Source organism: Lipotes vexillifer, unplaced genomic scaffold, assembly GCF_000442215.2.
Source record: "Lipotes vexillifer unplaced genomic scaffold, Lipotes_vexillifer_v1.1 scaffold591, whole genome shotgun sequence".
Lineage (NCBI taxonomy): Eukaryota > Metazoa > Chordata > Mammalia > Artiodactyla > Lipotidae > Lipotes > Lipotes vexillifer.
In genome coordinates, this window is record NW_006791954.1 from 527,049 (window position 1) to 539,495 (window position 12,447).

Below are 12,447 nucleotides of genomic sequence, written 5' to 3' on the forward strand. Positions count from 1 at the left end.
GGAAAGAGTCAGAAAATAGATTTTTTGTTTTTCCACCGTGTGCTGGGTATTTATAGACCAGGCCGCAGCGGGAGTTTCCATCCGGGTCACCCGGAGAGAACTGGACCGAGAGCTTCTCCACACCCGACCTGGAGCATTTCTAGGTTGAGTCGACCTGCCCTGTGCTAGGCGCTGGGATGCTGGGCTGGGCCTGGGGCTTGGGTGGGAAGAGGGGCTGAGCTAAGGGAGCAGAGCGGGGTGCAGCCCTTCAGGCAGAGGCTGTGTCCTGGCAGGGCAAGGGCAAGATCAATGTAAATCAATATTAATTGATGACACTGGCTGTGACGAAGGTGATGGAGACTGGGCTGGAAATAGGATGCTCATCTCTGTCATGCCGGCAGCTAATTGGGCTCATTTCTCACCCTGGGCAGCTCAACCCTGCCCGGGCGCTGGTGGCATCTTCACCAGCTCAGCCAAAGCTCAGATGACTTGCTTGCGAGCTTCCCCCACCCCTTGGCTCAGATGGGTTCCCTCCAGATGCCCCCGAGCGCACCTGTGCTCAGGGATCCAGCTGCACCGTGTGCCAACACTCATCCCGTCCAGCTCTCTAGGGAAGCGCCTAGCCGGCTTTGTGGGGGGAAGCCCACTCGGCAGCTAACCTCGGATCCAGAGACGCTCTGCCGCAACAACCACCGGGTCTCTCGAGTGCCGAGGGGTTGCCTGAAACCCAGAACTCCCACTCCTAGTTCCCCAGCCTAGTCTGAGGGGCACATCCTGCAGAACCTCCCAGGACACCACAGCTCCAGCGGGGCCGCCGATTCCTCCTGGAAGTGGACGGCTGAGGGCAGGGGGTTACCTCCGCCTGGAAGCCCTCCACCAGGATGGCAACAAGCAGGTTGAAGAGCACGTAGTTGCCGAAGGTCATGAGGGCGATGAAGTAAAGGGCGGCCCAGGAGGACGTGGAGGCCATTCCGTTGTAGAGCACCTTGTTCCAGTCCTCCTGGGTCAGGATCTGCCGGCCGAGGATGGGAGTCAGGGCCTTCGCCGGGGGGCACCCCACCACCCTGCCCACCCTGCCCTGTTACCCTGGCACCTGAAAGACAGTGACGATGGCCCAGAGCAGGGAGTCAAAATTCTTCCGGTCCGGCAGCGTGTCCCCATCCCTCTCAGATGCAAATTTGCAGCCAAAAAGGTGCATACCCAGGATGCTGAAGACATAGGAGCCACAGGATGGGGATCAGGGCCCCAGCGAACCCCGCCCCTCAGGCCCTCATCCCGCTGGCACGGATGCCGCACCTGCCTCACCTGAAGATGAAGATGAAAAGCATGAGGAGCATGCAGAAGGTGGCCACGTTGTCCATGGTCTTCATGAGCACCACGAGCTGCCGCTGCAGCGCCGGCAGGAAGCGCACCAGCTTCAGCACCCGCATCAGGCGGAAGGTCCGCAGCACCGACAGGCCGCCCCCCTGCTGGCCCACGATCTCCCACACGCTGCATGGGGCAGGGGAGGGGCGGGCGGCCAGAGCCTGAGCCTGAGCCTGAGCCCGCTGCATACTCACCCTCCTCCTGCCCCGTCCTTTAGGAGGGCCCAGCAGCACCTGAGGGGCTGGACTGATCAGCACTGAGAAGGCGGGCAGCAAGGGGCCCTCGGGCCTCCAGGCAGGAGCTCGAAGATCTGGGTGACAGCTCCAGCCCTCCCCACCCTCCCCTCTAGGCCAATCCTCTCCCTCAATCCGCCAATGCAGCAGCCTCAAGTTATGGAATGTTTGCTTTGTTCTCTTCTAATGAAATCTAAAGCCAATTCCAATGAAGCAGTTCTTCTGGCCCAGGGCCTGCGGGGTGTGGGGGGCAGTGGAGCGCTTTCCCAAGGTCTCGGAAACCCTAAAGCAAGTTGCCAGCGTCTGTGACAGTCTCCAAGCACTTTGTAAGTGGGGACAGCTGGCTGGGACTTACACCTCCTCCAACTCCTCTCCAAAGCCAACTCCCCAGTCCTTGCCCACCCCAGGTCTGCATGGGGTCGAAGACAAGGAGTGGAAACGAGAGCAAAGACTTCAGAGGGGCCCAGCCAAAGCGGATAGTGAGCAAGGTGAGGCCTAGGGAGAGGGTGGAGCACAGCATTGGGGGCGTGGAGAATCCTCAGCTGGGGGAGTATAGAGCCTGTGGGTCAGTGGGGCCTGATTCCAGATCCCTCCACCCCAGAGGAACGGGCTGTGTGGCTCCTCGCCCCAAGCTACCCCGAGGACATTCCTCAGGCAAGAGGCAGCAGAGGGGCCGTCATACCTGATGACAACAATGACACCGTCAAAGATGTTGTAGGGGTTCTTGATGTAGCCAAAGGGACCATACACGAGCAGCTTCAGTAGCATCTCCAGGGCAAAGAGGCTGGTGAAGACGATGTTGCTGATTTCCAGGGCGTTGGTGAGCTCCTCAGGCTGGAGGACAGGGTGGGCATAAAGCAGCCAAGGCTTGTCCCTGAGCCCTTCATCCCAGTCCTCCCAAACACCTGGCCACATGGAGAGGGGGAGAGGGAACAGCAAGCCAGTGGGTGGGAGTGGGGGTGTTGGGAGAGGGGAGTAGTGGTGCTGAATGCTCAGGCTAATGGGGAGGACCCTCCCCCAAAGGGTCCATGAGAAAATGTACTCAGGGGTGGCCACTGCACAAAGCCCCCAGCCCCTGGCCATTTCCAGCTCTGAGTCTCAGACCCTGCCTGGGGCCACAGGCTCAGGGGAGGCCTATGCTGTGGGTTCTGCCCACCTCCTACTGGGTGCTCCGAGACCCATCCTGTCCTGTGCTACCATGTCAGCTCAGCAGGCCCAGGCCAGCAGTGCACTGATGCTGGCCGGTACCAGAGGGTGATTGCCAAGACCTCATACGCATACGCAGTCACACAGCCACATGCAGATCACATGGGCTCTACGATTACTCTGTGGACTTGGCAGTATTCTCTTGGACAACTGTTGAGACGATGCTTTCTTCCAGACATGCACACACGGCATACAGGTACACACAAACACACACAAATGCATACATGCACACACCCATATACATAAACACACGAACAAGTATATACACGCAATACCTGCGTGCGTGCACACAGAAGCATGTACACACAAACACACTGATGAGCAGAAGGGAGACCCCAGGAAGGGTTGTCACAGATGAGGTGGCATCTGGAGCTGCTACCCGAGTCTAGGACACGCAGGTTAATTCTCCACCTATCCTGTCAACTCACTGTGTGACTGACCTTCAGCAAGATCCTTAACCTCTCTGGAAATTACTTTTATGCTCCCACCCAGGGTCTGGGATTGGGACTGAGGATACAACCTAGAGAGGTCATCAGAACTAATGACAAACGTTACTTCATCTGCTGTTCCAGTGCAGAATATTAAGTACCTCCTCCCTTTTAATATTAAGTACCTACTGTATAATCCACCAGGTACTGTAGAATCCACCAGGTATGCAAAAACATGCCAGCTGTGCTCCCTGCCTCCTAGGAGCTCAGAGTCTAGCTAGAAACAAGTTGTACACACACAAAACAGCTGAATAACCACAAGAGACCTTAGATGCTTTGGTGCCAAAAGAAATTATCCAGACAGTAAATCCAGGAGTCCAGGGGAGAGAAGGTGAGGGAGGAACACACTGGGAAAGCCTTAGTCGGGAGGCAGCACTTGAAATGAACTCTGAGGGTGAGTGGGTTATCTCCAGGCAGAGGGAAGGGGAAGGCATCACAGGCAGGGTCGAGCCAGGGAATGAGCCATGTCTGGGGAGAAAGGGAGGGGCCTGGCCAGGCTCCAGGCTGCAGCTGCAGAGTGTGATATGATTGGCTCAGTGGAGCCCACTGCCCACCTGATGAGGTGTCTTGACCACCTAACAGCCCAGGATCCGTAGTAGTTACTCAAGAAGTTTGAATTAAATAACCAAGTGAAGCCCTTAGTCCATCAGACACTTCCCCCTGTTTACCCAGCTGCCTCATCTGGCCGGCTGCCCAGGTAGGTCACCCAAACATGGAGCCAGGCCCTGGGCACCGCCAAATGTATCCTAATGGCCCCAATATGTGTGGCCAGCCTGGGTAGGAGTGGGTAGAGCTGGAAGGCAGGGTCTTCTGATTGACTGGCAGGTGAGGGGCATTTGCGGGCTCAACAGCTACTTAGAAGGAGAGAAGCTCTCAGCCCACGGATGGATTCTCTCCAAAGACAGGTCTGGGGAGCAGGGCCGGGGTCAGCAGGCGGGGCCGAGAGCCAGCTATCCAGAGAGTGAGTGGCTGTCGTGGGGGCCAGTGTGGCATGGAGCCCATTGCTCCAGCAGATCTTGAGTGAGATTTTGCTCTCAGACTGTGAGTGGGGGCATGCCACCCGACCTAGCAAATAGGGTTCACAGGGAGACAGGACCTTTGGTCCCTCCAGCGGGAGCACAGTGCAGGTGGTGGGGAAGGGGCCATGGTCAGGACAATTAAATCCCAGAGCTCAGGGACTTCCCTGGGTGTCCAGTGGTAAAGAATCTGCCTTCCAATGCGGGGGCCGCGGGTTCGATCCCTGGTCGGGGAACTAAGATCCCACGTGCCACGGGGCAACTAAGACTGCCCGCCACAACTACTGAGCTCATGCGCCTCAACGAGAGAGCCTGCGTGCTGCAAACTACAGAGTCCACACACGCTGGAGCCCGCGTGCCACAACTAGAGAGAGAAAACCCGCACGTCACAGCTAGAGAGAAGCCCGTGCTCCACAAAGAAGACTCCGCATGCTGCAACTAAGACCCGATACGGCCAAAAAAAAAAAAAGCCCAGGGCTCAGACCCTCCTCCTGACTAAGTGGATCTCCCACTTTCTGCTCCCAAGTGCAGTCTGTTTCAGAAAGCCATGGTCAGTGAACCTGCCTCCCTGTCACTCTGCAGTCTGCCCAGTCGTCCATCATTGGATTGGATAAAAATGGTAAGCACGGGCCACACTGGTGCGATGCACTGTGGGTTCCCAGGCTCAACGTGTGTCTCACCTTGTACCATCCACACAACAGCCCCCCGCACCCTCGTTTTGCAGATGAGCACAAGCGGTCATAAGATGGTGCATGACCAGCACAAAGTCATAGGGCAGAGGGAGAGCCAGGGAGCGGGACCCAATCCCCCCTTACTCTGAGTCCAATGATACTAGGCTGTCGGGATCCAAGAGTGCAGTGAGGGGCCTGTGAACCCAGACACGGGGATGGACTGAATATGTAATGTGTCTTCTTACATATATCAAATTATATTGCACATGAACGTAGATGTATGAATAAAGAATGAGTTTGAAAGCATAACTGAGGTGCATGTATAATGGGTGAATTTTACGGCATATAAATTATACATCAGAAACAAAAATTAATAAAATAGTGAAAGCACTATAGCTTTTGCTATCATGTATTTACTTAATTAGTGAATGCTTAAAGTACAACTACTACCAGGAGTGTGGAGGAGGGGTATTCTCACCGCTTCCTGGTGTTGTCTACAGGGCTTACGACAGTCTGTACCTGAGGGCTCACAGACAGACACACACACTCACCCGCCAGCGCACCAACCAAGAGCCTCATCAGAAGGATGGTGTGGGCTCCCCCAAGGCCTGCGCGTCACTGCCCTCGTAAAGGGGTGGCAGCAAAGCCTGGAGCTGCAGCGCGCCCAGCCAGCCTCCAGGAGGCAGTGGGACCCAAGAAGCAGGTCGAAAGGAGGGCCTGGCACTCTCCCCCCTTCCCCCACCCCCGCCTTCCCTCTCTCTCCTCACTGCACACACTTAGGGGCAATGCCTATTCCCTTCCAAGGCTCCGGTATCCCCCATGATCCATGGGAAAAAAGTCCTCCTCCCCCAGACAGCCAGGCCTGTCCAAGTTACTAAATTGGAAGCTGGGAATGTTCTGCAAATGCAGGACGAGGACAGAGACTCAATCTTAGCGGACCGTTGCCCCAGGGACCAGAGCCGCGATCACAGCCGCCGCAGCTGCAAAGGGACGGGGTGGGAGCCAACTTCTTCTAGTGCCCTCCACGGGCCCTGCACTGCGACTACCTTCCTCCCAGGAGTTCATTTCCCCCCTGCTCACACCAAACAAGGGAGGGATGTGGGCTTCCTTGACGGCAGGGAAACTGAGGCTCTGAGGTGTGGTGACCTGATGGAGGTCACACCGCTCACTTAGAAAGGTGCTGAGCAAGGTGCGTCTGCACGTCCCTCCACACCTCTCCGTGCTGCTGCCCCCGCCACACACCCAGACAGCCCACACAGACTCACACAAGCCCATCAGGCTGCCAGGTAGTCCCTTCTCTGGTCTAGACTGCATCCTCCCTCCTGTTCACGAAGGTCAAGGCCCAGTGGGGGCTTCTGCGAGTGGAGGCCAAGCAGCCTGAGCTTCTCCCACCCGGGGGCCCCAGGCTCTTCTCTGTGCTGACGCTACCTGTAAATCTCCCATCTCCCAACGCTTTCCCTCCCCTTAGCCTGTCAGCTTGGAGTAACTGGGCCCCAGGTAAGCTGCTCAATACTTCGCAGCCCAAGGACCCCCCTGAAACCCAGAGCACCTCCATCCACTAACCCTTAAAGTGCTCATGGTGTGCACAACACTGCTAAGAGGTGGGGTCGAACCTGAATGCAGGAGGCCTGCCAACTCGGAGACTTTGCACCTGGGTGACCTGAGGCAAGTCCTTTAACCTTGCTGGTTTCCAGTGGCCTCTTCTATTAAACAGGGTAACACTTCCTTGTGACGAGGCTGCCTTGCCAGATATAGGAGTTAAAGCCTGTGAAAACACCCAGGCCAGAGTCCTGCTCAGGTGGCCCTGTGGGCACTGACAGTGGCAGCAGTCCTCACATGTGGCAGGACAGAGTGCCTGCAAGGCCGAAGCTAAGCACCACGTGTGGGCAGACACCAGAAGGGCCCCAGGAGCTCAAACCAGCTGAGGTCAGTGGGCCAGTGGGGAGGAGGCAGTGGGAGAACTCCCGTGGAAGGCATCCCCGGCCAGAGCGGTGTGAGCAAAGGAGCAGAGGAAGGAATGTGCAGGGCATACTCCAGGACCAAGGATCAAGTGTCTGCCCTGGTCAGAGGGTGGGAGGGACCACTGGGGAGCAAAGCTGCCAGGTAGGTGGGGCCCAGCCAGAATGGCCTTGACTCCGCTCCACGGCTTGACTCAGGCTGGACTTGCCTCTGCCCATGATGCTGCCACTGAGGCTTCTGGAGGGAGGGGGAGATGTGCAAAGCAGTGTATTAAGAAGATTAATCTGCTGCAGTAGTGGCAGTGTGCGGATGGCTTGGAGAGACAAAGAGATGGAGACCAATTAGGGGATACTGCAGCGGTCCAGGCGTGAGGCCTGAGAGCCGGCTCTGGCAGACAGGGATGTGCCTTTTGCAGGGAAGGTGCAAGGTGGGGACAAGCCAGACCAGACCTGAGGGGAGGCCTGTACGAGTCACGCCAACCCTGCCAAGCTCCACCTTCGCCCCCTATCTCCTCAGCTGCCACCTGTTCCACGGACCCTGAAATCTCTGCTCCCCAATTCTGACTCCTCAGCTCATCTCACCTCTGCCTTTGACAGTCCTGCCTGCTGATCCCACACCCAAAAGAGGTGGTCCAGGTGGGCCGCAGTGATGGGGTGAGGGTCACTGGGTCAGTGGGGCCTCCCCGCTTCTCCTTCTCCAAGGAGGTGTGGGAAATCAGGGCACGCCTGGGCGGCAGGAGGTTTCTAGGACACCTCACAGGCCTCATCATACAGATCGTGGCCTTGCTGTTCGTCGTCCCCCTGGAAGCACTCTAGCTTGGAACGTCGCCTCTCAGCACGTTCTTCTAGCCCCCCATGCCCGCTGGGCCCATTGTTAGGTGTCACTGTGCTCCAGTGCCTCGTAACCAACGGCACTTTAGCCCCTCCCCGTGGTCTCCTGCCAGCTCCCCAGAGCCACCCCAAGGGAACACACAAGCCAAGTAAGTGCAAGGCACCCACAGTGCTCGCTCAGCTTGCACACAGTCAACCCAAAGCTTCTGTGACTTAAAATTTTGGATCTGTGGCCCCTGCGCCTCACTCGCCTGCACAGTCTCTCGGCCCAGCTGTGGTGGACCATTTAAAGGCTGCCCTCAGGCCACAGACCTCAGAGGGCTCCTCCTGTCTTGCCAGCTCCAGCCCAGGTAAGTCCCCACCCCCTCTGCCTCTCTGCCGCAGCTGTCGAATTGCTGAGCTTTGCTAGTCACGAACCTGTGCTGACTTGACAGGAGAGTACCCTGCTGGGGGACCAAGGGCTGCTCTGTGCCGGTATTCATCTTCCTCTGTCGTTGGATCTCCATCTTTCACCCCCAAGAGCTGCCTCAGACCCTTTCCCTCTCCTCGGCCCCCATCCCCACTCCCAACCTGGCCTCCTGCTTCATGGGGCTCCACTTCCTTCCCCCAGGCAGCTGTGTGTCCTGCAACCTACTCATCTCTCTTCCCTCCTGGAAGGCAGCCAGCCCCTCCTCCACCCCACACCCGCCCCGCCATGCTCCCCTGGAATGCATTTCATTCCATCAGTTGTCCCTGTTTCCCTCACTTCTCCAATATCCCTTCCCCTGCCTAAAAGCAGAAACCTTCGCATGGATCCAGGCCTATTCACGCCTGAACCCCAGGCCCCACCACTCCAGCTCTCTCCAAGAACCCTCTTCCCAGCCCTCCTCTTCTGGATGCCTGGGCAGGACTTGAGCCTGCTGCAAGCCCCTCCTGCCTGATGACTACCTCCCTCGACTTCCCTGACCCTGTGCCGGCCACCTCCTGCCCTCTTAGGGCTCTCCCGCTGCCTTTCTCCCCTCAGGCCAACATTCCTGAGTTCAACAGAACCCACTCCCGCCCCTGGGCTCCGGGAACCGCCCCCCCCACCCCACCCCGTCCTCCATCTCCCACCTCTCCAGATGTCACTGGGGTGTGGACAACGCAAAACAATCTCCTTCCAAGCCTTGGTTCCTCACCCAGAGAGCCGACCTGTCCGACAGCCTTCCCAGGATGGCCCAAGGCCAGCTCGAGGGCCGCAGGTCCAAAACAAACCCTCTCCCTCCTCTCCCAAACCTGCTCCTTTCCCGACTTCCCAGCTCCATCCCTCTCCAGGATTCAGTTTTGGAACCTAGGAGTTATCTAGGATTTATGCCTGCCCTTCATCCCTCTAGCAGCAGGTGCCCGGGCCCACAGACCTTGGCAATGGAATGGCTGTGCCCCCACCCACTCGTTCTATTCCCCCTCGGCCATACTGGGGGCCCCAAAGCAGCCCACACCTAACTGGAAGCTCCAGCTTCGACAGCACTGCTGGACTCACTTTACTGCTGCTCAGACAACTCTGGGTGGGGTGGGCCCCACCCCACCTCCATCTCCCACCTCTCCAGATGTCACTGGGGTGTGGACAACGCAAAACAATCTCCTTCCAAGCCTTGGTTCCTCACCCAGAGAGCCGACCTGTCCGACAGCCTTCCCAGGATGGCCCAAGGCCAGCTCGAGGGCCGCAGGTCCAAAACAAACCCTCTCCCTCCTCTCCCAAACCTGCTCCTTTCCCGACTTCCCAGCTCCATCCCTCTCCAGGATTCAGTTTTGGAACCTAGGAGTTATCTAGGATTTATGCCTGCCCTTCATCCCTCTAGCAGCAGGTGCCCGGGCCCACAGACCTTGGCAATGGAATGGCTGTGCCCCCACCCACTCGTTCTATTCCCCCTCGGCCATACTGGGGGCCCCAAAGCAGCCCACACCTAACTGGAAGCTCCAGCTTCGACAGCACTGCTGGACTCACTTTACTGCTGCTCAGACAACTCTGGGTGGGGTGGGGGAGGCAGCATGACGGTCCTTCAGAGCATCCTATGCCTCCCTGTGCATTCCCAGGCCAGGCTGCCAGAATCCCCCCCAGTCCCTCCACCGGAACCCTCTGCTCCTGGCCTCAGCTACCAATCCCACTTATCTTTCAAGACCACCTCAAAAGCCACCTCCTTCAGGAAGCCCTCCGAAATCCCCCATCTCGGTGTAAGTATCTGTCCTCTGTCCCCGGAAGTCTCCCTTATGGCATTTGGCATAATCATCCATGAAGCAGAATGACTTTTCTGCTGGAATCTAAGTTTCTTGGGTGCTCCTGGCACCGCCCCCACCCCCTTTCTATTATTCTATTCTAACGTGCTGTGCACAGGAGGTGCTCCCCACGTTTGCTGAATTGGGGGAGTCTTCGAGCCAGATGACACCTGCAGGAATGTGAGCACCCCTTTTGCTGGCCATCTCCAAAAGAGCACCCTTCTCCCTCCCACATCTGGAGAAGCTTTGAAAGTCTGGGACCAGGGCAACTGTAAAAGATCATCCCCCCAAGTCTTGCTTGGCCCTCAGCCCCAGCTCCTCTGCCTGGAGGCCAAGGACTCCTGGGAGGCCCAAGGAACAGGACAGGTGTCTGTAAACCCCTGTCCTCGAAGGCCACACTGGGGTATCCATGCCTGTGTCTATCTTCTGGGAAAAGGGTCCCAGCTTTCAGCAGAATCCAAAAGGAGCCTGTGAATCCCCTCAGAGTCAAGACCTACCACATCTGGACTCTCCCCCACCCTACCCCACCCCCAGCTTCCCTTGCCTTGAACAGCTGACTTCACTCACTTATAAATAGAAACCCTCCCTGGACATGTATCTAAAGTGACAGGATGGGGAAACAAGCAGAATCATCACCTGCCCTGTCCTCTCCTGGCCTGAAAGGCTGTGTATTTTGGACCCTCCCTCTCTCTTCTCCGCAGGCCAGGAGACCACTGGGCTGTGTGCCCTCCCCACCGCCCCACGTGCTGTTGTCCCTCTTCTAGAATATGAGGTTGGCCCCTGCCCTCAAGCAGCCCGAAACCAGGAAGGGGGGTGATTAGGAAGCTCCTGTGTCCTTAAGGCCCCATTCTCCTGGAGGGGCCTTGCCCCCACGCATACTCAGGCAGAGACGGGTTCCAGGAGACAACCTCTCTTCTGTGCTCCAATAGCGCGCTGGATGTCCCACAGGCACCTTGTACGCAATGCCCTCCAGCCCAACTCTGCACAAGCCCCAGTGCTTGCCCCTGAAGCAGAAACCGGGGTGTCATCCTCGCCGCCTCGTTCCCCACAGATATCCAACTGGTGCTGATTCAGCCACCTGCCAGCTCTCCCCAGCACTCTTGTCTCCGTCTCCAGGGACAGAGATGTATGAACTGGCCAGACCACTGCAGTAGCCCTCTGGTGGGTCTCCCTGCCTCCTAGCTCCCTCTCCCTTCTACTCCCCACGTGGCTTCCGGAGGCCTTTTCATAGACCTGCTTAAAACCTTTTTTGGGAACCTGTCACCTTCAGGATAAAATAAATCCAAACTCCTTCCTGAAGCCTCTCAGGACCTAGCTCTGAGGTTTTTTTCCAAACTCATCTCTTGTTACTTGCCCATCCCAGCCCCCACCCAGTGCCCTATTCATTCTGAACTCCTTATAAATCTCTTCGTTTTTGTGTCTGGTGCCTCTGGCCCTCCCCCACGCTGTGCCTTACCCTCTACCCTTCACTAGTTACTTCCCAATCTCCATTCAAACTCAGCTCTTAGGTCATGTCCTACTGAAGCCCTCCTTGAATCCTTTCCCCAGTCTGGGTCATGGGCTACTCTTCTGTGCATCCTTTCCAAGCACGTATTACATCAAGTTAGTGTGACTGTTTACTTGTCGGTGAGGTCTTTGAGAGGAAGGACAGAGTGCCCCGGCCCACCGTTGTACTGGAGCATCTTGGTTGTGCACCTCTCTTCCCAACTCCACATGCAGTGACATCACATTGGTAGCTTGAAATCAGCCACAGTGGAAGCATTTACACCATGGAAATTGGCAAATACCGTAAACACCACAAATCAGGACAATTTTTTCTTTTTAAAGGGCTGGTTATTAAACATTTATCAGCATTCCACTGCTTAGGCCCAACTCTGATGCACAGAAAATGTGTGTGGAATGTATGGATGTATGGATGGATGGATAGTTCACAAGCTCCCTGTTCCAGGCACCGCCCCCTAGTGGGTGGGGCGCACACAGGCCCGCCCTCCATCGGATCACACTTCCTATCTGAAGTTATATTCTTGCTCCCTCCTCAGAGTCCTGTGTCTTTGCCCTCCTCACCAGTCTCTCTGCGCAAACTAGCCCTGCCACTTCTCCGCCAGCTGGTGGGTTAAGGGGTGGGAAAAGCAGGAGAGTGTGGACAGCATGGGGCCCACCTCGGGTAGGGTGGGGTGTGACAGAATGGATGCTACCTTGGTCAAGAGGTTGGTAGAGAGCAGCAGGTTTTCCTGTTCTAGACAGGAAAACCAAATGATGGGTAAGATAGGTGACAGTGGGAGGGGACAGGTCTGGAAAGGGCACCAGCAACGGGCTGGGCTCCTCCCCCAGGGGAGCAGCAGCAACACCCTCTCCAGTGTCCAACAGTCTGATCAACACCAAGATCAATGGATACAACTGCCTCATGAAGAGCACCGCAGGAAACCATGAGCCTCTGGCCCTCGCCTCTGAGCATCTGCAGACGCTCT

At 57.0% G+C, this 12,447-nt stretch overlaps 1 protein-coding gene across 46 annotated transcripts in view; it reads right to left on the reverse strand.

The window, feature by feature from the left end:
* The window catches only part of CACNA1G (calcium voltage-gated channel subunit alpha1 G), a 65,048-nt gene that overhangs the window by 32,332 nt on the left and 20,269 nt on the right, over positions 1-12,447 (reverse strand). For all 46 annotated transcript variants that reach the window (XM_007465043.1, XM_007465033.1, XM_007465026.1 and 43 more), the window contains exons 10-13: positions 2,260-2,411; positions 1,285-1,470; positions 1,073-1,187; positions 836-991 (exon numbers count right to left, since the gene is read on the reverse strand). In XM_007465043.1, coding sequence (XP_007465105.1) covers positions 836-991; positions 1,073-1,187; positions 1,285-1,470; positions 2,260-2,411 — 609 coding nt within the window. The remainder of the gene's footprint in view (positions 1-835; positions 992-1,072; positions 1,188-1,284; positions 1,471-2,259; positions 2,412-12,447) is intronic.